The sequence below is a fragment of the Mustela erminea genome, chromosome 10 (genome assembly GCF_009829155.1).
Source record: "Mustela erminea isolate mMusErm1 chromosome 10, mMusErm1.Pri, whole genome shotgun sequence".
NCBI lineage: Eukaryota > Metazoa > Chordata > Mammalia > Carnivora > Mustelidae > Mustela > Mustela erminea.
In genome coordinates, this window is record NC_045623.1 from 62,204,026 (window position 1) to 62,231,282 (window position 27,257).

The window sequence follows — 27,257 nt, forward strand, 5'->3', positions numbered from 1 at the left end:
TTTCTACCATTGCAAGTGGCAGAGTCAGAGGCTGAACCTTCACGTGTCTGGTGCTCTGATTTGTGACCCACAGTTATCCTGGTTCATGAGGACCAGGTGCAAAACCTGGCTCTGCCCTTCACTTGTTTCTTGACCTTGGACAAATCACTTTTCCTCTCTGAGCCTCTATTTCCTTATTTGTCAAATTAGAAGATTGCACTCAATGGTCTGGAAGCTCTCTTCCTTCCTAGAGACACAGAATTCTCTGCAGCACCCTTAAAATCCTAACCATTCCTTTAATCTAGGGCGTTCCCACTGAGAATAGTCTAGTCTCATGATACCAAGTCAGCAGAAACCCAACAATTCTCTTCTACACTCCTGAAAGTTTCTACACCAGTCTTTCAACTAGCAACTCCTGCTACAGGTCTGCATGTCTAGGCTCATGCCTGGCTTGCTGCATCTCTTCCTGAAGCCAAAAAAACCATAAGGGAAAGAGAAATAGGGACTCCAAAGATAACATTCTCATGAAATTACATTCAATTCTTTTCCCTCTCTGAGTGACCATGAACAACCTACTGCCCCACTCTGATTCACGATGACCTCCCTCGTAAAAACACTGGGGGTTGGTTTCCAGTAGACTGGTGTCCCTTCTAGATCTAACCTTCTGTGATGCTGGGATACTACAAACCACCTGTGGCAAGTACTTATAGAAGAATGAACCATTAAACAAAGACCCAATCTCCATGGGAGAAACTGACCTCAGCATATTCAGATGTCTCTTTTAGAATCCGGAAGTCTCTCCTTATCTGCAGGGGGATATGTTCCAAGTTCCCAGTGGGTGTCTGAAACCGCAGGTGGTACCAAACCTTGTATTTACTATGTTTTTTCCCATACATACATAGGATAAAATTTAATTTATAAATTAGGCTCAGTAAGAGATTAACAATAGCAATAATAAAATAGAACAATTATAACAATATACTGTAATAAAAATTATGTGACTGTGGTTTCTCTCTCTCCCAAAATTACTCATCTACTCATCTACTCATTGTACTCATCTACTTCTTGTGATGGCGTGAGATGATAAAATGTCTGTGTGATGAGATAAAGTGACACGAATGATGTAGGCACCAGGACTTAACATTAGGCCATTACTGACCTACTGATGGTACATCTGGAAGGAGAGTTACCTGCTTCCTGACCATGGTTGATGGTGGGTAACTGAATCCATGGAAAGACAAAGCATGGATGAGGGGACTACTGTAACGGGCCTCTATCCCAACTTCAAAGTCAGATTGGAGGGAAGGTTCCCCAAAGAGCAGGGATTTTAAATGGAGAAGAAGAAAAAGAAGAGAGTAAAACAAAGTCCTATCCAACGAACTCAAGACATTAAGGAAGGTAGATGAGTTTGCATAGACTTCAGAGTCGGGTGGTCTTAGAGTCAACTTCCCTTTCCATCACTTACTAACTGTGTAAACTTAAGCATGAACTTAATAAATTTAACCTCTCTGGGTCTGTTTCTACATCTGTTATAAAAAAATAGGCTAATCATTTTTATTCACAGTAACTTGTGGGACTTGAAGGAGATGGTGTGTGAAAGTGGCTGTTTCGGACAGTGAAGGTGTTCCAAATGGCTCATTGTTTTTATCGTGTGTTTTCTATTTAAAGAGAGTCAGGGACTGCCAAGAAAACACAAAGAAACTTAAGGCCAGATGTTTCCCAGCAAACACATCTATAAGAAACATGCTCTGGGAGCATCCTTCATCACAGGACCCTAGAAGTGGAAGTGACTCTAGTAATGATCAATTACAGGATAATTACACCCAATTCGGTCTTCTCTATCCACACTGCCCACCGCTGCTCGAATGCTGGTACTGAGGGTGGGATTTCACTGCTTGCCAGACTAGTGTAGTCCTTGACAGACGGGAGGTGAGGCGGACCATTGAAATGTTGAATGTCAGACCCTGTGGCCCTTCCAATAAATGAGGCTTCAGTCTCCTTTACAACCCAGCTGTCACCAAACCATTTGCAGTTTCCAGTTCCCTCCAAGTTCTGTTATTTCACCGAGCCTTTGTTCTTGCTGTTCTCTTTCCTGGGGACCCTCCCCTCTTCTTGACCTAAAGAGACATCTACTCATCCTTTAAGATGAAGCTCAAACATCACCACCTCTGAGAAGTCCTCAGTGAACTCCCACCCCAAGCTGGGTTAAGTGTTCCTCTGCATCCCCAGCTCCTTCTACTGAGCACTTAATATGAGAGAAATGGTTTATTTATGTTTCAGTCTCCTTGGACTGTAGTTCTTCAAAACCAAGGATCTTACCTTATGAGCCTCATATCCCTGCTCTTCCCACAGGGTCTGACTCAATGAACAGAATCTGTGTGAGATGGTGAGCCGCCCAAAGGGGCAGAGAGGCCTGTGTACAGCAGGCGGTAGCTATGTTGCATCGGGGGGAGCTGCCCAGGGAGTGTGTGTGGCAATAATTAGAGCCTGGATCTGGTCTCCTGAGTAAGAGGAAATGGAGAAGAAAGGTTTTTATTCCAGAAATGCTCTGGGAGTTGTTTTGGTTTCATGTCTGTCTGCCACCAGCTGAATTCATGGAGAAGCCTGTTGAAAGCATCATGACAGACGTTTCTTTTCTTCTCCATTATAGCCAACAAATTGGTGGGATGCTGGACACATGTCTCAACCAAATTATGCTCCAAGAGCAAGATGAGAGCTATTCTTTGAGATGGTTTTGAATAAGGTAATGGGGTATAATCCCATTACATGATAACCAAGTTATTTGGTCATTTGGGAGAAAGAAGGATGGACGTTCTGCCAATTTACATACTTGACATTGTGCTAGGCACTTTCCACATGTTAGTTTACAGCATATCTGTGAAATTGGGGGTTGGTTGTCTATTTTACACACAGAGAAACTAAAGGTCTAGATGTTAAGTAACATGTTTGTGTGTGTGTGTGTGTGTGTGTGTGTGTGCAGAAAGCATCTTTCTTTTTCTTTTTTTTTCTAAATTTAAATTCAATTAGCCAACATATAGTACAGCATTATTTTCAGATGTTAAATAACCCTAAACTAGTTCTACATCTAGTTAGGGACTGATCTAGGTATAATTTTTTTATAGTCCCAGAACCAATGAGGTAAAGATTATAAGTTACCCACCAAATATCCATCTTCCCCTTTATGGTTGCATGTGGAACCCCTACTCTCGACTGAGCAGACTGCTGTTAAAAATAAATGTATTGGGGCACCTGGGTGGCTCAGTGGGTTAAAGCCTCTGCCTTCGGCTCAGGTCATGATCCCAGGGTCCTGGGATCAAGCCCCACATCGGGTTCTCTGCTCAGCGGAGAGCCTGCTTCCTCCTCTCTCTCTGCCTGCCTCTCTGCCTACTTGTGATCTCTGTCTGTCAAATAAATAAATTTAAAAAAAATGTATTTTCTAGGCTCGCTTATGGCTGAAGAAGGTTCTAGCCAATGACATATAGTTAGAAGGGGCAAGTGGGGTTTCAGAGGAGGCTCCTGGTAAGGGAAAGCGCATACACCCTTTGTTTCCCTGATTTCTCCCGCTATTAAGCTAGAACCAGGTGTACTACATAGAACTCCAGAAGCCATGTTGGTTCTTGAGGTGACCTTGAGGATGGAAGCCATATGCTCACATGGGAGCCCCTGATAACTATGGAGCCTGTAACCAGCTCTGCACCATCAGACTTCTTTCATATGACCAAAGAAATTCTGGTGTGGGTAAGCCTCTGTTTCTAAAGCTGAAATAATACTTATGATGCCTCAGCTCAATTGCAAATTTCCTGTGGACCCGTAGGCAAGCTGTTTAAACATTTTGGACCTCAGTTTTCTTACTTAGAAAATAAGTAGATTGTATTAGACAGGCATTTTCAAGGAACGTTCTTTCTGGCACTAAGGTACCAGATACACAGCATAACAGCGGGCAGCCAGCACCACCAGGTCTTGCAAAGGCCACAGAACAGAAGAGCCTCTTTTTCAAGGATTTTCAAGGTAATTAGAAAGAGAAACAGAGAATTCATTCATTCATTCATTCAGTGTAGTGCATGCTGGGGCGTCCTGTCCAGATGCCTCCTTAAGGCTATTTCCTCGGGTGCCAGGAGTATTGACTACTGACAGTTCACAGCTGACTTCCTCTCCGAGTTGCCTACTTGAAGGGTGCCTCCTCTTGAAAAGCCAAGCCTGCTTTCTGGCAGCCCAAATTCAATAAAGGATTGACGTGGATGGTTCAAGATCCTGGTCACCTTCCCTCAATTTGTGACAACTTAGAAGGCCATCCCACCTGGAGTCCCAGCCCAAACCCCCCCTTGTCCCTTCTAACTAGTTCTATCCCACCCAATCCTACTTTGCTTAATCCATCATGGGTGATGCTCCCCAAAGCACTCACTTCTAAACTGTTTGCATAAAAATCCCTGCCTCGGAGTCTCTTTTCCAGAGCATCCAACCTGAGACTGTTGGTAGTAGCATGGCTCTCTATGGGATTTTGGATCCCATCATGGGAACGGGGAGAGTGCTGAGAGCACCTGGCATGCTGAAGCCCTGAACTTGGGAAGACTTCTGCTCTTAGTGAGTCAGGGTGGGATCACAGTAAGAGGAAAGCACAGGCTGGTGCTTTGGAAGATGTTTGAGAGCTTTGCGGGAAAGTAGCTATCATTAAAACTATGGAAGTGATGGCTCAACTGAGTGTGATTGATGTATTGGAGAAAGTCAGTGAGAGGCTGGAAGTGATTAATCACTAATTTAAGACAAACTATGAAAGTCAGAGAAGATGGCCTCCTTGGCAGCATATCAAGAGATTCTCCTCTCCTACAGCTGGAAAGCAGAAAATCTGAGGACCACACCTGGACTTAATTAAAAGGGTAGTAGAGATCTAGTGAAAGTATCATTTTCTACCCTGCTGTGACTAAGGTCAGGGCCCTGATTAGGAAGGAGTGAGACCCTCAGATATGGGGTGAGCACATCTGGGTTGATGCACTTGAGAACCTGGGGACCTGCCCCTCCAGCTGTGCTAGATCTTCTGGGCTGCAGAAGTGGTTCAATATAACGAATTATGGACTAACACCTTCCCCTACTTGAAGATGACAATAGAGGACTGGACCAAACAAAGAAGCAGATGTCTGCTTCAGGACTTCCCCTCAGGGTGACCAGACCAAACACCAGGACCAAGCCACCCCCATAATCCCACCATAGAAATGGTGGGCCTTCAGGAAGGGCTATATCCTAAAGGAGCCACAGGGTCCGGCCCACCTGCATTGGCAGGTGCTAGGCACCCATGAATAGGACTAGATCCAGGGACAAAAGACCCAGGGAAAAGAGAGCATTTATCGATATGCAAACACTCTCCCCCACAGACACAGGATTTACGCACAACAAAGACCCTGAGAGACAGTCCCAATATACCAGTAGATTGGCTGTGGGGATCTGGCTGAAGATCACGTGAAGTGCCCACCCTAAGGGAAATGGAAACACCAGGACAGAGAAGAGAGGAAAAGATCAAAAGCCTCAGAAAAGAGGGCGCGCTGGGGTGATTGGTCACAGAGAGGCAAGGAGCCTGATCTAAGACACTCAATGACTATGTACTGAGTAGTAACTCCTGTGGAGACAGGCATGGTGATAATTTCTTGGGATTCTGGGATGAATAAGCATGGTCTTGTATGATATCTGTAAACTATGATTATGAAATAAGGAGTCTGATTTTTAAAAACAAAATTATTCAGAATAGATGTTTCCAAATGGGTGTGACTCTTCTGAAAAGTCCTGTGGGGAAACCAGGCTTCTCACTGATGCAGGGGAAAGCAGGGGAGATAGAGTCACATGACCTGAGTTTAAGTCTGGTTTGATAGGAGGCTCCCTTCAACCCCCAGTTTAAACCTGTGTGACCTGAGGAAATGTTCTAACTTCTCTGAGCCTTATGTTTCTCAAGTATAAAATTTGGATGATAGTTTCTGCCCTGGTGGGATGCTTCCCACTTACATTAAAGTGAAATAGTATAAACAAATGTCTCATTCAGTAAATGCACCATAAATGCTCAATAAAAGCTGGTTCCTTTTCCCTCTCTTATGATTCTATTACTCTGTCAACTCTTTTTGATAAAGTCTCATTTCAGTTTAGTTTAAAAGCCAAATAAGAAAACTAGTCTAGTTTTCTCTTTCTTCTGTCATTCTTCCCTTTCTCATACTCCTTTTTTTTTAGCAAACATGGGCTAGAATACCTCATGTTTCCTTCACTTGTCTTCTTCACATATCTCTGAAAGACTTTTGCCTATTGTTATACAATGTAAGTAGCCCTATGGGATGAGGATTCACCCCTCTAGGAGGCCCAGAAGTCTGTGCCTCTTGTTCTGAAGCTACTGGAAAATCTGAAGCAACAGAAGATTCCCTGAGAAGAACCTCAGCCTGCATGATGGGATATGTTTGAGAAGTCTCCCTTCATCAGGATGTCTAACCTACACATCAGAAGTGAAATAGGAGTGGCACCTGGGTGGCTCAGTGGGTTAAAGCTTCTGCCTTCAGCTCAGGTCATGATCCCAGGGTCCTGGGATCGAGCCCCACATTGGGCTCTCTGCTCAGCGGGGAGCCTGCTTCCCCCTCTCTCTCTGCCTGCCTCTCTGCTTACTTGTGATCTCTGTCTGTCAAATAAATAAATAAAATATATTTTTTAAAAAAGTGAAATAGGATAAGAATGAAGTGGCAATACAGAGCAACAAATGCAAAGATCACTATCTTATCTGTAAAATAATCGTAATACACGCTGAACACTTATTGAGCCTCATACAAATGGTGGACAGTGGCTGGGGAGACAAAGGTCCCTGAGACATAACTTCTGAGAGCTCAGAATCTAGGAAGAGAGGTCAGTGGGCTCATAGGTGACCACAGCTATGTGCTAGGAGAAAGAACAAGAGATGCTGGATGGAATTCCCTCCATCCCGAACATAGGGAGGCTTCACAGAGATGGCGCCCCTTGGCCAGAAACTTGAAGATGCAATGGACAGGGTGAGGAGGATGGCATTTCAGGCAGAGGGAACAGCACGTGCAAGCCAAGGGGCCAGAACAGCAAGGGACCTTTGGTGAACTACAAGTTATTCAGTAGATGCCGGAACACTGCAAGCTGGCTGCAGAAGCAGAGAGGTGGACAGGTTACATGGGGACCTTCTGTCCTCGTTGGCTTGGAATCACCCTGCTTAGGCCTATTGTCTTAGCATTATAATAACAGTGTTCACTTTTTCCCTCTAAAGTATCCCTGTTCGGGCGATAAATTATAGGCTCACCTGGTTTTAAGCAGGAGAGGAGTATGCTCCAGCCTGGGTCGTGGGTGGTCACTCTGGCTACCACGAGGACAGCTGGGAGGGGTGAGACTGGAGGCCTGATGGTGGCCTTTTGAGGTCCCATCTGACCCTGGCATTCTCTGATCCAGACAACCCTGGATGAGGCACCAATTCTAGAAGAACACAGAACTGTCTTTTACTAATGGATCAATGCCTAATGAGCCCATAGATATGACAGGGTTGAGAGGAGGGTCACAGGCCTTTGTGGCCTGAGGATTCTGGGCAGAATTCCTGGACAAGGCGGATCTGGACCTTACCTTGAAGGATGGGTAGGATTTAAATAGTCAGAGGCATGGAGGTGGACCTGGTGTGAGATAAGATGTAAAGGTAGAGGTGATTAGGGAGAGCAATGAGAATACTAAGAACCCTACATAACATGTCAGCAGCCATAAACTGCCACCCAGTCCTACTAGTAGCTTATAAGCACAGGCTGTTATTTCTCCAGACTCCTGCCATGTCCCTGGGAAGAGTACAGGGCAGTGTGTTAACCTGTGTATTTCCAGAGCACTTTGGGCACAGCACTGGGAGCCTTCCCATATGCACAAGGGGGCTCAGAATAGGCTCTGCCCCTTGCTGTAGCAGAGGCTCCCAAGGCCAGCACCATACACCCATATAGTTCTGGGGCTTGGAACAGACAAGGCATCCAATAGGGTTGGTAGATTGACTGATCACACAGAAAACAGATACTTGGAAGTGTCGAGTGACTTGTCTAAGGTCACACCGGGAGCAGATGCTGACACTGGAGCTTAAGCCCAAGACTCTAGAACCCTGTGCCATGTGGCCACAAGTATTCGAATTACAGACCTTAGTATTGTGAGCCATCACAGTTAAGATGAGATTCTAACTATGTTCCTCCTTTTTTTTTTTTTTTTTTTTTTTTGCCTCTCTGGGTCTTTGCATGTCCTTCAGCCCACCATGACCCATTCCTCTGTCTCTCTGTTAAACCTTACATGTCCTTCAAGAGCCTGCCAGAATGTCCATCCTCTGTGGTGCTGTTCCCACCTCCCTGGCTGAGTGAGTGACCCCTCCTCTGGGCTGCCATAGCATCGTGCTCAAACAGCAAGTGTCTATTATAGACAGCATTGTAAGGTGGGGTATTATAGAGTAGAACTCAGAGTAGGCTCTGCCGTCCATGCTGCCCTGAGAGCCCATAGCGGGTAGGGCACTGTATCTCATTTATCTTTGGATCCATAGTACTCAGACCAGCTCCTGATCCATTGGAGGTATTTGGCGAATTTTCATTGAATAAATGAAGGTATCAGACCTTGGTGGGATCATATACTATTATATTATCAGTTTTTCAGCAGGGTTTGGCCCATGGGAAACCCTAGCAGCACATCAGAGGCTGGGAGGAGAGAGAGCTGAGCTATTTTTTCCCCTCTCCCTCTTTCAAGCTTAGAAGGCACTGTATTAGTTTGCTAGGGAACAGACTAGATGGGTTAAACAATAGAAACTTCTTCCCCCCAGTCCCAGAGGCTAGAAGTCCAAGATCAAGATTTTGACCAAGTTGGTTTCTTCTGATGTCTCTTTCCTTGGCTTGTAATTGACTTCCCTTCGTGTCTTCACGTGGCCTTCCTTCTGCGTAGCCTGTGTCCAAATTTTCTCTTCTTGTAAGAACACCAGTCATACTGGATTAGTGCCCACCAAAATGACCTCATTTTAACTTAAGTATCTCTTCAAAGACTCCCATCTCCAAATATAGTCACATTCTGGAGTCCTGGGGGTTAGGACTTCAACACATAAATTTGGGGAGGGGGACACAATTCAGCCTATAACAGATGATTTCAAAGTCTCCCCACTCCTGTGACTTCCTGGGGGCTAGTCCCTAAACCTGCCTACACCTCCACAAGAACGTCTTTATAAATGCTATTCAATTTGAACCCTTTATGCGTGTGCTGGCTATTTCCTGGCAGGCCTCTCAGGGATACAGATAATGAGGACCACGGTGGAAAAAACCTACAACCACTATAAAGTTCCTCAAAAGGGCAAAGTTTAATGCTAAACTGTGATGAATTCAAGGCCAAATAACAGATCCTTCCTTCCCTGTGCCTCATTCTCCTCATCTGCAAAATGGGAATACTAAAAGCAGTCCCATGATCCTTATGAACATCCTGTGTGATAGAGGGCAGAATAGCTCTGCACACTGGAAAGGCAATGAGAGTAAAAGGCTACTTAGTCCACAGGGTGGACACACTTTTCCAGGAGCAGAGAACAGCTCGATAGCTCTAAGTTCCTAGGTCAGGAGGAGTCTGCAGATCAAAGTTCTGAAAAAAGGAGAGGAGTGTCAAAAAGGACCAGAGCTAGCTGCTAGCAACAGAAAAAGGGTGAGGCAGGAGGTGGGGCATTTTTTAATGGGCCTCTTGTCAGGATAAGTTCTAGACACAAGGGAGGGCCTCTTTCCTCCTCCTTGGTTAATAATGACCCACCTCATGGGCTTGCTGAGTATCTGTGGAAAATGGCCCAGGCAGAGATCCTGGATACGTCTATTTATGATGATGTTGACATAGAGAAGACCAGTATATTCATGCAGAGGCCATGTTTCCTGTTTTTATAAACATCTCCAATGTGAGAAAAGGCTTCAATGGGTCCATGGGCACAATTTATAGCTTGTTCTGTGCCAACATAAATCAAGCATGCATACCATCCCAGTGAAATAACTCAGATAGTTGATTTAGGGTGGTGAGGATCTGCAAACAGCCTGGATTCCAAGGCAGCTCATTCTTACACCCTGTGATGGGCTTAGCTTTTGTCTTTGGGAGCAGAGAGGGTCCATCCCACCACATGGTGCAGAGTGGAAAGCATGTGGATTTTGGTATAAGACAGTATGGGTTCAAAGCCATGATGACGTAAGGTTTAGTTTCCTCCTCTGTAAAACCAGGCCATCAGCTGCCTCAGGAGGTTGTTGGAAGAATTAAAGGAGGCCACAGGGCCTTGGTAGGTGCTACTTTGGTGATAAAATCACCTTTCTTTCCTTAAGCTCTTGCATTCTGTTGTTTTTTATGTCTTCTAATTTAAAACTGGTCTCCAAGTTAGCATAAATGGAGTCAGTCACAAGGTGTGAACACCAAAGACACTCAGAACACAGTGTGCTTGAAGACAATGAAAGGGGCCCCAAGACTCAGGCTGAAGCTTTGTCCAGCAGCACATTGAAGACCACAAAGCCCTTTCTCTCGCACAAGCTTCTTTGGATGCGAATTCTCATAACTAGCTTTGTGTAGAAACAAATGATTTTACTTTAGAATAACAAAAGTGGAATAATAGCTTAATAAGACAAGTCACATTGCAGCCCGTAATATTGTACTCTTGGGGATTAAAGTGGTTTCTGGGCCACTGGGGATCTTTAGCAGTTTCTGAAAAAGAGTATTGCTATTAAGATTGAGCTCAGATGAATTCTCTGTGGATGTTTTTTTTTGTTTTTTGTTTTTGTTTTTGTTTGTTTTTTGTTTTTGCCAGCCTGTTCAATGCCTATACAATCTTAGATGCTGCAGAAAATACATGTGCGGTGTCTTTCATGACTCAAACCTAGGAGCATGGTGTTTAGTGGATTCAGAAGATCTGACTCTGGCCCTAACTCTGCTATTCACTTACCAGGAGACCTTGCAAAATCATTTCCCCACTCTTGGCCTCAGTGTCTTCACTGGTGGAAAAGAAATATCCCAAGCCTAACTAACTCACAGGCAGATGGGGGAGGAGCCAAGGAGAAGATGAAGGTGTGGTAGTTTATTGACCATGACTATCAGGCATCTCAGTGCCAAAAAAGAAGGCTGATTTCCGCTCCCCAAACCTCAGCCTCGACCCACTTCAAAGGCATCAGCATCTTCCTACACCCCTGGTGTCCTCCCCTGCTGGTGTTATTCCTCAGCAAGCTCTTCGACTGCTTCCTTCTACGTAGAGCGGACATTGTTATTTTTAATATAATTATTTTAATGTATTTTCAACCTTTTATTTTAAAAGAATTTTGAGTTACAGAAATGTTGCAATACTTATGCAAAATATTTTAACGCACCCTGCACCTAGATTTCCCAAATGTTAACATTTCACAGGGCTTGCTTTATCTCTAAGGATAGATAGATAGATAGATAGATAGAGATACCTTACTCCTTCTGGCCATTCAGGTTTTAACCAAAATGCCATCTCTGAAAGGTCCCCTTCCCTGACCAGTTAATCCCTTAACTCCACGTCCCCGCTGTGTCACACCATTCTCACTGAAGTTCTCAAATGATACTTTCTTTGACTATTTGCTGGACCCCTCTCCGCCTCCCTGGCTAGGATGGAAGTTTCTCATTTGCCTTGTCTTGCTTGCTGCTGAATTCTCAGAACCTAGAACAGAGCCTGCAAAGAACAGACACGGAACCCTATTTTGCTGAGTCAGCAACTTGGGGACTTACTAGGTCTGGCCTGTGCCGGATCCAGATGTGCGTATGGCCTGGTTCTCTATGCTCAGAGTGTAGATGTCCCCAAACATCTGCATGCCCTAGCTGCAACATTCACTTGCATCAGGAAATCACTGCTGTATCCTGTTCTCAGAGATTACCTAGAGCATGGCTACCATTTGCATGGAAGTCCTCTAAGAAAGAGAAAGAAAACTACGCTCACAGACACAGAAAGAGAGAGCACGGCCAATTTAGTGGTTTATGTACTGGCTCTGAAGACTGCCTTGTTTACCTTCAGGTTCTGCCACTTACTACTGGTGACCTTGGGCAAATTACTTAAAACACTGTGTCTCGGTCGCCTTGTGTAACATACAGATAATAAAAATATCTTCTTCATAAGCGGTTCAGTGAGTAAATGCATTAATATATTTTACATGCTTGGAGCCATGCCTGGCACACACAGTAAGTGTTCGGCCAGTGTCAGCACAACATATATTACATAATTGAGAGCAGACAGTATGTACTGCTTTACCATTTGGCCAAACATCCCAAATATTCCATGTCAATACATAGGCCATGGTTATTAATGGCTAATAACCTTCCATAATACAGATGCACCGTAAGTTTCCTAACCTGTCCCCATTGCTAGATATTTAAGGTGCTTCTGATTTCACTCTATTATAAACAGAAACACTGAACATCCTTGTACACATATCATCATACCTAACAGTAACTATTTTTTCTCACTGTATTCCTAGAAGGAGAATTGCTGGGTGAAAGGCTATGCATATTTTCTGACCTGAGATATAGATTTCAAGTGCTTAGGACAGGTTTTCCTGACAGAGGCGTTTCCTCAGGGACCCAAGTCCAGAGGCCAGGGCGGCTCCCATTTCCAGCCATTTCCACGTCGCCCTGTGTCCCAAGGCCAGTTGGGCAGCAGTCTGTATGTCTGGGGAGGCCACCACAGACAGGTTCCTGTCATCCTGTTTACTCTGCTCTGGGCAGGAAAACAACCTGGATGTTTTCTTCTCAGAAGGTATCAGAGACCTTTGCTTTGAACTTCGTCTAAGAGAATAAAAACAACATGTACCATGCCTGCTCTTTCCCTGCTGGCTTTTCCTCTGTTCTTTGACCTGTGATACCACATCTGCCAAAGCATCCATACTTAGACCCCTTTCAATCACAGCTTTCCCATCCCATCACCCAGCAGAAATATTTCTGTTTTTTATAGCTTAGCTCAAATGCCACTTCTTCCAGGAAGCCCTCTCCCCTTTCACCCATGTATCCTGGTGGGATGGGAAAAAAACATCTAGTTTTTTACCTGCTTGGTCACAGATTGTGGGATGCCCTTTCTCACAAGAGGAGGAGAGTCTGCTGGTGATTTTCAGACAGTCCGAGCAGCCCTTACACATCTTCTCCCCTACGTCCCCAGTTAAATAGGGATCAATCACTCTGTAGCAGGAAGAGTGGGCCAACACTGGTACTCAAGTTGAAAAGGGGGAATGGCCCGAGTCCAGCAGGTTTTCTCTGAGATGGCAAAATAAATTGTGCAGCCACTGTCTCCAAAGAGGAGGACCCGTGTCCCATACCCAGGTAGTATCCCTCCCCCAGTGTGGGCAGAACCTCTGAGTCAAAGTAAAAGCCATAAGACTTAACAGGAAGAGACATGCAGAGAACACAGGAGGAACAGACCTAGGTTTTGTGGGGCTTGAAGCATATGCAATTGGGCTAGGGCAGGGTGGAGGGGGGGAGCTTTCCTTAAGAAAAATAACGATGAATGTAAAGTATCCATAACCACTCCAACTTACCCAACAGGGGAAACAAGATGGAGGACAGGGGGTGGGGAATGGAAGAAGCAGCATGTTCATCCACTGAGCTTAAAAAAGTCCTTCTGCTGCAAATTTTATAATTGAGCTATGGGCATATTCCAGGATCCCTCTCAGAAGGTGCTGAGCAAGCGAGGGGCTCTGAAGCTTGAACTTCATTGCCATCATCTGTGCGGTTAGAACTTTCTAGAGCTGAAGACCAGAGGAAGACTCTTCTCTAGACTCCATCCCTTATAAGCCTCCAGGGTTTGGGGCAACCTCTACCCCATATAGCTGAGATGGAATCTTCTGCCAAATGCAGGGGGATGGCAAGCCAGATTTATGTGGTTTAGAAATATAAATAAATATGATATTTCTTGCACTGAAGTATCCTGAAACATCTTACCTATACCATACTCTGGTGATACCTTTATTTTTAAAAGGTGATCAAGCAATATATCCTGAGAAAATTTTTCCCTTCACGAGTCTCAGTCTCCCCATCTCAAACATGGGGATGGTAAAACTGACCTCATCACTGGTGTGGCATGAGAAGGAAATGAGCAAATACAATGAAAGATCCTGGTGTAGGGGAGCCATTATTTCTGAGCATCTGCTCGACCCCTGGCCCTTGGGGAGGTCCTGGGCACAGGCCTGGGAACTGCCAGCTCACAGACCAGAGGACCTTTCTTAGACTGAAGCCCCAAGGGTTCGGGAAACACACGTCAGCTTTGGGAGCACACCCAGATCCAGCAGTCTGGGGGAGAATATCCAAGCACATGGATGTCTTGTTGTCTTCCATGGCAAATCATGGCCCCTCTGAAGACCTCAATTTCCACCAGAGTCTGGGGAGGATATCAGAAGGGCTAGCCGAGGTAAGCACCTAGCACAGAACAGGTAGAAGTGGAAACGTGTTCTGTTACATCCATTCCTACCAAGGCTGAGGTTCTTTGGTGGGGCCCTCCCTCTGGTTCCCTGGGAGGCACTTCTGAATCCTTCTTCTCTATAAGAAACAGACTTGAGCTCCAGGCAGAAGGCTTAGGATACTTCCTCCTTCCTCTTAGTTCTACTGAATTCTATTTAAATGAAGCATCCTCCTTCAAGCAGGAAACTCAAACCACTTCCTCCAACTAAAGAGTTTTTGCAATGTCCTTTTGCCTTAACATTTAGCCAGATGACCAGCTGTGAAAGCCAGAAGAAGCCTTTGATATAGGGGTGGCTCTGTGACACTTTTTCCTGGTTCTTGTGCTGACTCAGGACAATAGGTCTGGACTGAGAACCCAAGTCTCCATCCCCAAGCTCTTCCCCATTGACCTCCTGGGACTTCCTACCTTTCAGCATCATTCAGTCCACAAGCAGCCTGCTGTCAAGATGACAGGCCACATCGAGTGATACTTGTTCACTCCTAGTACCTACTTCCTTCATGCCTTTCTCCCCTGCACCAGCTGTGTCTTTGTCATAGTTCATTCTCATGAGGACAGGGGACATCCTGATATCATATACTGGGCACTTGACTGAGAGCCTGGAGCCCATGGCTTTGCCAACAATGCATGCAGTGTCAGCGATGTCCCTAAGCTTCCACTCATGTACAGAATAATAGGGGCTGAACCAGACTGGTCTGAGGGGTGTCCTAAGGATCAGTCCATACACTCCTCATCCTACTGCTTGCTCTTTGTGTTAAGGACCCGGCTCCCTGTTGATGTCAGCATAAGGCTTAAACTCCCATGCTCTTCTTTAAAGCTATTGTTCACTGAGCACTTGCTAGAGACCAGGCCCCATGCTAGGACCTGAAGATATTTAAATGAATAACATTGCTCTTACTCTGAGGGAAATCCCAGTGGGAACCAAGAACATTTAAAGATGAAAAGAAAGGGGCTAATTGCTAGGGAAAACAAACAGACAAACACACAACAACAACAAAAATCCAAATCACAGAGCTGGCTACCACAGGCCCATTGGAGGCCATTTCCCAGAGGGAGAACCACACTGAGTGTTGAGGATTCAGTAGGAGATCTCGGAGTTCAGAGCAGGTGAGGGAAGGGGGTTCCAAGAACAGGAAACAGCATGTGCAGAGATTTAGAAGGAATTCAACATGGCTGCCACTGCAATGCTCATGTCTTAAGCAGCAGAAGAGTCCAGGAAAGAGAAGAGAGGACGTGCCAGAGGTTTTTGGACCTTGAACCTCCCCACACAGAAGGAGATACCTCTGTCTGAAAGCAGTTTCTGGGAGTTTTCAGTGCAATGAGAGGTCAAGGCACTTGCCAAATTCAGATAGCAAAACCAACCTCCACGCAAGACAACCCAACATAGCGTGAGCCCAGGACTCTCAGATGGTTTCACAGTAGAATCTCTAACTAAGACTTGAACAAAACAGTCTTAAAAGTAAGACAAATATTTAGAGTTTTAAAAGCTCAGCCTACAAATTAGGAGGAATGGGAAACTTGTTCTAACTTGTTGAGATGTGCAACTTTGTTCTAATTTAAAGCAGATTTTGTTCTCTGGTGGGAGATAGATTGAAATCCTCCTGACTGCTCAATAATATGATGGAAACCACTTCTGAGGAGCCAGTGTTTTATGTTAGAGACGACCAAATTTAATAAGGTAACAGAAGAAAAAAAAAAGTGACGTCAATACAGCTTTATCTGAGAATCAAATGAAATATGCTATTGACCCGACTGAAGTTGTTCCAGTCTTAACTGCTATAGAAGGGAAAACTGAAACTTTTCAATCCCTTGGTCCTCTTTGCATTCCCCATCCCCTGACCCTAAGATACTTATTCCGCAAAAAGTAAGAGCTTGCTCAGCAGAAGGAAGATGGAGTTTCACTTCGCTTTTCCCCATCCCTTCCAGTGCAGGAGGGAACTAATGTTTCCTGACTACCTGCTCAGAGCCTGGCCCCTTATCCTCACTGAACTTCCATTACAATGTGGAACTCTGTGAGGAACTCACTATTTTCTCCTTCTTAAAGGGAGGCAACCAAGGCTCAGAGAGGTTAGGTGAACTTGTTAAGGTCACAGAGCTCAGTTAATATTATACCTATGACTGACTGAGTTAGGATTGTGATCCGCTTCTTACCTGACACAAAAGCCTGTGCTCTTTCCACCTGCCCCACTGCATTCTGAGAATCTACATGTTTGGTGCATGGAGCATGGCTGTCTACACATAGTGTCTGTGAATGAAGGGCTTTCAGAGCAATGGAGTAGTATGAGTCCCCTTTAGTCATTCATCCAACAAGCAATTATTAGGCGCCATGGTGCACCAGGCATTATTCTAGGCACTGGGAAGCAGATAGGCAAATCCCTGCCTTTGCATATTCAGACCCTATGGGTTCAACAGTGCGGTAGGTGTGACTGAGGACTCAGGACTCAGTGAGGTCCAGACTCCTGAGATCATGTCTTCATACTGCCACTGGCAACCTGTGTGACTGTGGACACATTACCTCACCTCTCTGCACCTCCATCTCCTCATCTGTACTGAGGGGCAAATAGTAATATCTCCCTTTATAGGTTTCATGAAGACTGAATTGGCTGCTATTTCCAAAGCTTTTAGAGCAGATGAGTATTGCTGAATAAATAATGGGGGGACATAGCCAGTAACAAAGTATGATGTTATCTGATATCAAGTGTGAAGACGAAAGGGAATGGGGATAGCGTATGTTGGTGGTAGGTTTGCAATCTTAGTTACAGTGGCCAGGGAAGGCCACACTGAGAAGGTGTCCTCTGAACAAACACCTAAAAGTCAGTGAGCTGACAGGAGCCATGCTTGGGCCTTGCCTTGACGGTTCAGAAAGCAATGAAGGATTTTATGGGCCTACCTCTGAATCTTAATTATGAGTGTTGATTTCCTCAAACTATAGATTTAGTGACATGCTAAACAAATTAGATTATTATATCATGACATGATATAAATTATCAATGTGTTTGTAGAAGATTCCGCCTCTAATGTGGTCTCAGAGACCAGTGAGGGATAAAGTCATTTCTGGAATATTCCTTTATAGCAAGGACACAATTATTGAAGTTATTGTGGTTTATGAGGCACATTCACAGTCCGTATCTCATAGATAAAGCTGGCCCCAGCTGTCTCCCAGGGCCCATACCACTGTGCTGGTATTCCGCCCGTGACTTTCTCTTGGCTCATACCCTGCCGAGACTCTTGTCTCAGGAGTGGACGTGGGCGCAAAGACATCGCTGAGTCTAGCTGTCCCCTGAGTGAAAATGATTAAGTCTGACCACGTGTCCACTGCCCTGATCATACAGAAATTGTCTTTTTAGATGATGGGATGCTTGAAGAACAATTTTATTTGGTGGATTCTCCATATGCTCTCTGAAAACCGTTTTTTATGTTTCCAGGGTACAAAAGTTAGGAATCTGGTTAACAAATTTCATCCTCATTATTATAACGTAAGATAAAGAACACTGGCCTGGGATGCTGGAGACAAGTGTTCATCTCTGGGCTCTGTCGTTAACTTCCATATGTCTGTGTACATCACGACTTCTGTCTCTGGCTCTAGTCCCCAGTCTGCAAAATGAGGTCAAAAAAAAGGGGGGGGGCACCTGGGTGGTTCAGTTGATAAAGCTCTGACTCTTGATTTCTGCTCAGGTCATGATCTCAGGGTTGTAAGATTTGGCCCCAATCCAGTTCTGTACTGAATGGGGAGCCTACTCAGGATTCTCTCCCTCCCTCTCTTTCTGCCCCTTCCCATATACCCCTCTAAAAAAAGAAAAAAAGAAAAGATAATGAGGAGGTAAGGGGACATATACCTGCACACACATATACAGCCTGTTCTTCATTTACTGATTGTCTTCTCTGGAGGCGTAGGACACACACTATTTCAATCTTAAGATCACAACAATCCCGAGTGTCATTACTGCTACATGGCAGGTGAATTATTGTGCAGTGGAAAGAGGCCAAGAACAAGACTGGAACCCAGGCCCAACCTAGCTATTCACTGAAATTGCTTAAGGCTTTCTAAGAATCTTCCTAAGACTGTCATTCCTAAATCCTGTCATTTAAGAATGCAGGGACTTCACCTGGCTTTCTGCAGAAGCCATCCTGTCCTCTTGACCCTTCCTTTTCTGCAGCTTGAGTTGTAGATAATCTCTCCTTCCAATGTCTATCTCGTGAGTTTCAGCCCAGTTATGAAGAACCCCCCTCCTCCCGCTGATGCAAAAGGAAAACAGAGGCACAGACTGGCATGCAAGTGACAGCCGCTGTCCAAGGCGATTCTCTGTTTCATCATCTCGCCCCTGGAGGCAGACCAGACTAAACACAGAAATGGTGCTTGTAAGTGGGGCCAGAAGCCTCCCACAAAGTGGCTCACTCAGCTTCACAGGAAGCCCGGGTCTCCTGGGGATCAGCTGTCAACCCTGGGACCCTTCTCTGGAAGCCCCTTCCCATGGCGATGGTGAGAGAAGATGGGTGGCGTGGTCTCCGGAGAGACACTGTATGTGTAGCACCACCTCTAATTCTCTGTGTGACCTGGGGCAAGTTGCCTCCTCCATTTCTAGGAAGAGGGCATTGGAGCTGGTCTAGGGGAAGCAGGCATCTCAGAACTTGGGAATGAGCCAAACTGGGTTTGGACCCCACTTCTGCCACTTATTAGGGCAGTATGAGATGTGACCCCGCAGTCAAGGCAGCTGGCAACTCATCCAGAGTTCCTCTGCTCTAAACTTGAACCTGGACTGGAAGACAAAGCATCAGGCTCTGCTGCTCACTAGCTGTGGGGCAGTGGGGCATCACTTAGCTTCTCTGGGCCTCAGCCTCCCCATCTGTAAAACATTCAGCATAACAAAGTTCTGTGCACTTCAAACTATCAGCGGCTCCTATCAGTGCAACTGGCCTTGGAGGCTGTGGTGGTCTTCAAGTATATCAAGGCAAGACTGTGCAGTCAGATTTTATTTCTAAGTCACAAAGGTATAGACAGTGGTGTTTCTCAAAATTTGGTATGTTTATGAATCATCTGAGATCTAGTTACAATGCAGCTTCTGATTCAGTAGGTCAGGAGAGGGGGCTGGTGCTGAGATGCTGCTTTTCTTACAAGTTTTCAGAGCAGGCTGGTCCAAGCGGGGGCCCATACTTTGAGTTGCAAGACTTAGAGTCACATGGCTTCCGCAGCACAGATAATAATGAGCCCACTACATGATGATTATGAAGCAACTGCCTGCTTTTAGTGGTTTATCGTTGAATTCATTAGATAAAGGAATGTTCACAGAAGGCCTGCTACAATGATGGAATGTAGGCACAATGGTGGAAAGTAGGATTTTAATGGGAAACAAGAGCCAGGGCCTGCATTCCCAGAGTAGTTATTCTAGTGGCAGAGATGAATCAAGCAAACAATTAGGAAACCCAGGTACAGGGTTTGGGCATGTCCAGCGTGTTGAGGGGGCAGAGGGCTAGAGAGCATCAGGGAAGGCCTCTGCGATGAAAGGACATGGAGCCCGAAAGCTGGCCCTGAGCAGGTGGAGTACTGAGGCAGAGGGAACAGCATTACTGGGGGCAAGGCCACCCCGCCAGTCAGAGCCTCAGTCTTGATTCAAATCATGTCTGTCTGATCCAAGATTTACTCTTGCTAGTATCTTCCCTGATGCATGAATCAAATCTTGCACAAAGCTGCCAGCGGTCCTTCCCCAGTGATGTCAGAGCACCTGGCCGCCGAATGGAAAGATAATCTGGGGAGCAGAGGTCTCGGCATCACCTGACAGCCATGGCAATTACGAAATTTGTCTCCACATGAAACCTGTTGCACCACCAACACCATCCAGGCTTGGCTTCCAGTTCCTTTCTCTTGAAGACATGTGACTGGGAAGTGTGGTTGCCCTCCCCATCGCTGCTAATAATAACCCTTACTTTTTTTAACCAACAATGAACTTTGAAACTTGGCTGTTGGTTGTCAGTCACATCAGCTGGCTGTTCCTTGGGTGAAGTTCATCGGAAACTTACCTTACCTACCTTAGGTACATCAGTGTTCCTAAAATGCTAAGCTTGGTGCTTGGCATATTATAAGCACTCAGTATGAGAAGGAAAGAAAGTCAGAGGGGTTAAGTGATTTCCCTAGTCTCCAAAGCAGATAAATGGTAATTTAAATTTGAAATTAAGTCTACTTCTGGGGCACCTGGGTGGCTCATTCAGTTACACATCTGCCTTTAACTCAGGTCATCCTCCCAGGGTCCAGGGATCAAGTTCTGCATCAGGCTCCCTGCTCCGTGGGGAGTCTGCTACTCCCTCTGCCCCCTTCCTCCTGCTTGGGCTCTCTCTCACACACAAAAATAAATAAATAAAATCTTAAAAAAGAAAAGAATTAAGTCCACCTATGAAGCCCAGCACCTTTCTCCAAATCCTCAGGCTCTCCTTATGTTCAAATTATACCCTTTGCCATTGACTTTGTAGGGTCTCCCACTAGGGTGGGCAGATACATTGCCTTGCCCAGTGATACTGGGCTTGGTCATCTGACTTCACATGGGCAAAGGAATAGGCCTGAAAAGGACAGCATGGCAGTTCTGGCTGGACACCTCAAGAGGTATTATCTGTTTCATGTTCTCCTCTGCTCACTTGCTCAATTACCATGAGAAGAGCAACCACAGGCTACTCTCTAGCCTAGCTGTCAGAATGGGACAGAGCAGATACAAACCTGACCCGAAGCTGCACCAAACCCAAGCCAGTCAATCCTCAAACTCGTAAGTGAGAAAAAAAAATCCTTGTGGTTGTGACTGAGCATTGGATGGTTTGTTACCAAGCAGTACTGTGGCAAGATCTGACTAACACACTCCACAAAGAAGTACAGCCAAGCCAGCCCAGCTCTGCAAGTATTTCTTGAGTTCTTCATGGGAAATAAAAAGGAATTAAAGTCATTTCTGCCTTCAAAGATAGTTTCGTTGCTCTTGTCTCCTTTGTTGATCGCAGATCATTATTTTATAACAAACAAATTAGTGAGTATGTCTGTTTGTCTTGTTGAAGAGAAATGCATAGTGTTATCAAATGGTATCTAGCAATATCAAGGCATCTATTTTCTAAGAACTCAGTTGAATCATACTATTAACTTACTCTAAGGTATAAAATCAATTAAGGTATTCAAGTAGCCTTACTGGGGATGTAAGACTCAACTCAGCTGGTCCTTAGGGATGGGAAGGGCTGAAAGACACTAGATACGTCTTCCTTCCAAATCATAGGGCTTTTGTGTTCAGGAGTTTTGGCTGAGGTGGGAAGCAACCAGAGGGATCTGCGTTCAAATCCTCAGGCTGCTGCTTCCCAGCTGGGTGACCTGGGGCAAGTCACAGGTCTCTGACTTCAGATGAGATTTCCTCCAACCCCCCCCCCCACCCCCCGACCCCATGAGCTCTCTTCCCTTTACATTCAAAGGCCCTCTCCTGTCTGCCTGGGAGGACCTTTGTTGGCCCCCTCTCTGCCAAGAATTGAGACCTCCCCTCCTTTAGGTCCCAGCTACACCCAGCGGAAATGATCCTGCCCCTGGGGGGACCCTGGGATCCTCCTTTGCACCTACGTCTCTTTTCTTAGGACAGACACTGAGCTCCTTCAGGACAGGGCAGCCCCTCTGAATCCTTAGATCCCCAGTGACTTGCGCAGTGCCTGGCATGTGTCAGTAAATACCAGCTGGCGTTAGCTAAATTAAATGGAATTACCCCAAATATCATCCAGCAGGAAAGGAGTTTAAAGTACGGTTCCTACACTGTTTCTTTGTTTTTTGCTTTTTAAAAGCATTTCAGGGCTAAATACATAAGTAAAAAAGAGACACACGTTTCAAAAAACAGATCCACACAAACACACATGCGGGCAAACAAACATACGCCAAACACAACCCTAGGAGGTTTCTGCAGACTTGTCTCTCATTTCAGGCCTGTAATTTCCCTCTTGGCCGACATCAGCTTTGGCCTGAACCATGTTTCGGATGGCTGGCAAGCAGCCTACTGGGTTTGGGTTTATGTTTTTGTTTTGTTTTTCCTTTCCTTTCCTCAGACCTGAAACTAAAGCCACAGGCCTTTCTGATACCTCTCAGCTGTGGCTGTCTTGCTTCATGTCACCTGCTCCCCCCTCCCAGGCCATGTGGATCCATAAATACATCCAGAGGTAAGAAGCTGGTCAACAATGGCTTCCTTCTAGAAGGAGACAAACAGAGGGCCCGAAGGGACAGAAGAGTCTGGTCTGGAAAGTGGCCGTGACCCAGGCCAAGCCTCCACTCTTCCAGACCAGACTATAATTTGACAGCCTGGCCTCCTGGCCAACTTTCAACAATCAAAAAGGGAAGGACACTGGGAAACTGAGGCATGCAAAAATGAAATAAAGTGACATGGGCAGGGCTTGAAGAGCCTAAATCCTGGGGGAAGTAGGGACAGGTATCTTATTAGATAGAGCTCTGGGGTCAGACACAGCTTATGTTCAAATCCTGGCTTGGCTGCTTCCTTCCAGGCAAGTTACTTATAACTTCTTTGACCCATGGTTCCTCAGCCTTCAACTGGTTGACACCTACCTTGCAGAGCTGATACAAAGCCTAAATGAGTGCATGTAGGGGATGGGCCAAGCACTTTGTAGGGAACTACTCCACAGTAGTAGTTCATGATAGCAGGGCTTCCCATCCCCGAAGTGAAAGAGCCCATCAGGATGCATCCATCCCCCCCACTCTCCACTCCACCCAAGGTGAGGTCTTCCTGCAGCTGCCTCCCATCCCCGGCCTGCAGGTTCTCCAGGCAGCCTGCTGCCCCCTGGAGAGATTCTCACCACTAGAAAGTTCTTCCTTAGGCTGACTCTGAAGAGAGTCTGAAAATGGTCTCTCTGGAGCTTTTACCCATGGGCCCTTCCTCCTCAGGGCCATTCCCACATGGTAACCTTCTCCTGGGAAGCAAGCTCCCAGGCCTTCCCTGAGGTGCCTCCAGAATTCCCGGGGCTTTCTATATATACACAGACACATATTTGTGTGTGTGTGTGTGTGTGTGTGTGTGCAGGCAGTTACAACGAACTACATCAACACATGGAAGGAGCACCTGTCCAGGACATGGAAGGTCCAGGAGGCTCCTGGGAGGAAGGATGCTGAACCTGGTAACAGCTGGGGGAGGGGTCGTGCAAAGTCCTGCCGCTAATAAGAAGAAACTGAGACTCGGTGAGGACCCTCGCCTGCTGTGCCAGTGGGTGATCGCTGCTGTCTACAAAGTGTGTAAAGCTCGATATCATGATTGCTGAATTTTTATGGTTTTCCTTATTCTTCAAATATACCTTTCCTGGGGGTGCCTGGGTGGCTTATTCAATTAAGCATCTGCCTTCGGCTCAGGTCAGGGTCCCAATCCCAGATACGGGATTGAGCTCCACACTGGGCTCCCTGATCAGCAGGGAGCCTGTTTCTTCCACTGCCTCTGCCCCCTACCCCTGCGCTTGCTCACTCATGTACCCCTTTCTTTCTCTCTGTGACAAATAAATAATTTTTAAAAAATTATTAAAATAGAGGTACTTGGGTTGCTCCATCAGTTAAGCATCTGCCTTTGGCTCAGGTCATGATCCCGGGGTCCTGGGATGGAGCCCCGCATTGGGCTCCCTGCTCGGCAGAAGCCTGCTTCTCCCTCTCTCCAGGCTTGAGCTCTCTCTCCCTATCTCTGTCACTATCTCTCTCTCTATAAATAAATAAAATCTTTAAAAAAAATTTTTAAAAACACACACACACACATGCACGCACACACGCACGCACAAACACACACACACATACCTTTCCTGGTTCACTTTCTTAGCAGGATTGGACCAGTTTATCTGATAGCACGTTTCTCCATTCACCTCTTTTAAGTACACAGAGAGAAGGGCTGTTTGCATCCTGCTGTCACTCACAGCTGGGTGACTAATCCAAGTGAGAAGACTTCTCTGAGCCTCCTGTTCCACAGTGTAAAATGGGGACAGTCCCGCTGACTCCCAGGGCTGGCACAGCTTGGAAAGTCACTGGGCATGGAGCAGATGTTTGGTGACATTTGCTTTTTCTCCTTGCTCCACAAGATGCTGCAGGCTGATCTGATCTTAGACCTCTGCTAGCAGTTGATAATGTTATCAGAGGATGTGCCTTCAAAGGCATTTGCATTTGAACTAGAGAGCAACAAGGAGTTCAGGGACAGCCAGGCCCCTGCTGGGCTGAGGACTCAGGGGGAATAAACACACCCTGAGGCAGAGGAACTCACCCCAAAAAGAAGAGGTCACGGGAGGCCGACTCTGATAGTTTTATGCACACAATAGGAAAGGGTGATCCCCTGAGGCTTCATGTTGGAGGAGGCCAAGGTCTCTGATGGCGGCAGTGCTCTAAGGTCACATAGGAGGTTCCCAAGTATCTTCCCTGGGTCTACACTCAACCCTCCAGAACCTCTCAGAAGAAAAATCCTCCACAATTACGAATCAGATTATGCCCCTCCCTCCCACAAAATCTATTGGGACTTACTGTTCTTACAGTAAAACACCAAATCTTCCCCCAGCCCTTGAGGCTCCTCACGATGGGAACCTGTCTTCCTCTACAGCCCCCCAGGCAGACCAGCAGGGCCTCTGGAAGCTAGAAAGCTCCAGTCCCTTCAGAACAGATGCCCAGACGGGACCTCCACCTGCCCTCTGAAAGATAACCAAGGTTATGAGAAGGTGAGGAGAGGAGCAGATTGGTGCCCTGCTCTTGGCTAGGGCAGAGTCTCTTTGAAGAACTCTGGAGAGCCTCCATAACAGTATTGATTAGAATCATAACACAAGCCAAGTGCACCCAGAAGGGCTGAGCTGCAAATAATCTAAGGGCAACACCGTTTGGAGGTGAGGGCAGGGCGAAGAAACCAGCAAGATCGGTGGAGACAGCCCAGGCTAGGGCAGCAGGCAGCCCAGACCCCTCGGGGGGTTGAGGGAAAGAAGGAATGTACTCTAGTGGCCACACCAGCCAGAGCCAATGCCAGAACTGTGGAAGAAAGGAGTGGGGGGAGAGGAGTGGACCCCCTCCCCTCTGTCTGCTCCCACACCGTGCTCTACCCTTGGGCCCTCTAAATCCAGCTAGAATTTAGAACCTAAGGGAACCTGGGTGATATAGTTCTTAGGAGTTAGCCCTCCAGGGGCATAAGCTGGCAGAGAGGGCAGAAAATTAATTGGATGAGAATGACCACAAAGAAAGAATTACCAACACAGCAGGCATCCCAGCATCCTACAGGGAGAATGAGAACAGTCAACCCCAAGAGGGTCAGCTCTTCCCCAAGAAAGAAATAATGCTACGTATGGGGAAGAGGGAGTCTGGCTGACAGGCAGCACTCCCAGCTAGGCTGGAGTGTCCACACAGCATCCAGATTCTGTGTCCAGAATACTTGCCAGATGAGTCCACATGGCCAGACATCTCATACCTTGGCCCCTGCACACAGTGGCAGAAGGGGTTGTCCTATAATCCTGGACCTCACCCATCCTCCCTGCTCCTCCCCAAGACAAGACCTTGGCAGGCAACAGGAGCCTGAGGTGCCACCCATAAGAGAGGCAAAGATGACGCAGATCCAATCATAGAATAATGATAAGAGTAAGTGATAAGGACTGCGTGCTATATAACGTGTTATCAATTGTTATCACTGCTACAATCACACAATTAAGCTCTACTTATGTGCCAGAGACCAGTCTGGCTCTATTAAGTGATCCAGTCCTCTTCCAAACCCTGGAAGGAGGTGGCTATTATTATTCCCACTCAAAGAATGAGAGGAAGACCTAGAAGAGGTAAGCAGGTTGCTGAGGTTAGGGTCAAGCCCAAGTTCGCTGGCTGCAAGCCAGGCTGTTAACTACCATGCCAGACTGTCCTCAAAGCAAGCTGGAACCCACAGATGAGTGGGAGAGGCAGGCAGGATTCATGCAAACCTCTGTGGTCAAAGGGTTGGAGTTTGCCTCTCCAGAGTGATCCTAGAATATTGGCCCTAGATCCTGTATTTTCCAATTATGACAATCTCTGACACCCTAAGCATTCTGCTTTCTCTTGCCCCTGGCCCTTTGCACAGGCTGTTCTCTTTACCTGGAAAATTGTCTTCCTCCTTCATGGCTTGATTAAACCTATCTCCATTTACTATTGCTTGCCCCTTGTTCCGCCCCCAAGTGGAACTCAGCCCTCCATAATGGCTCTGGGTGTTGACCCTACTAGGCTGCAAGCCCTGCCAAGGCAGGGACACAGTTGTCTGGCTTACCCCCATTTCCAAGTGCCCAGCCCAGTGCCTGGCATGTAATGGGTACCTGGTAAATGTGTGGCAAAGGTGGTTAGATGCTGGCACAGACTCAACCATCCAGAGCGTAGAACACATTGCAGCCCACATAAGGAGAAGCACAGCCAGTGCTGCAGGAGCAAAGAGGAGGGGGAATCTCTCCACCAGTCTGAGGCTAGAGCAGGCAGGGCCTCAAGGAGGAACTCGCAGAGCAAGGGCTGCTGAGCTGAGATCCACGCATGGGCAGGCTCTTGGTGGCACAAAAGAAAAGGGAAAGGTGTTCCAGGTAGAAGGAGTAGCATATGCAAAGGCTCAGAGGAAGGAGCATGCATGGTGAGTCACTTGCAGTGAATGACAGGAAGGGCCATGAGAGAGGAGACCTGAAAGGGACAGGGCTGGCCCGTGAGGGGCGTCTGGGCTGGAAGACAGGAGGCCAAACTGGGTGGCAAAGAACACAAGCTATAGGCTCAGAAAGACTGGAGTTTGAGTATGACTCCACAGCCATTTCCTGGCTCTGTGAGCTTGGGTGAGTTGCCTAATGTTTCTAAGCCTTAGTTTCCCCATCTGCAAAATGGGGTAATCACAGTACTTGC

The 27,257-nt window shown here is 46.4% G+C and overlaps 1 protein-coding gene across 1 annotated transcript in view; it reads right to left on the reverse strand.

Moving 5' to 3' along the window:
• The window catches only part of LOC116567092, a 95,053-nt gene that overhangs the window by 12,184 nt on the left and 55,612 nt on the right, over positions 1–27,257 (reverse strand). Inside the window, exons 8-9 of the mRNA XM_032301953.1 lie at positions 7,262–7,431; positions 4,112–4,183 (exon numbers count right to left, since the gene is read on the reverse strand). Of these exons, the coding sequence (XP_032157844.1) occupies positions 4,112–4,183; positions 7,262–7,431 (242 nt within the window). The remainder of the gene's footprint in view (positions 1–4,111; positions 4,184–7,261; positions 7,432–27,257) is intronic.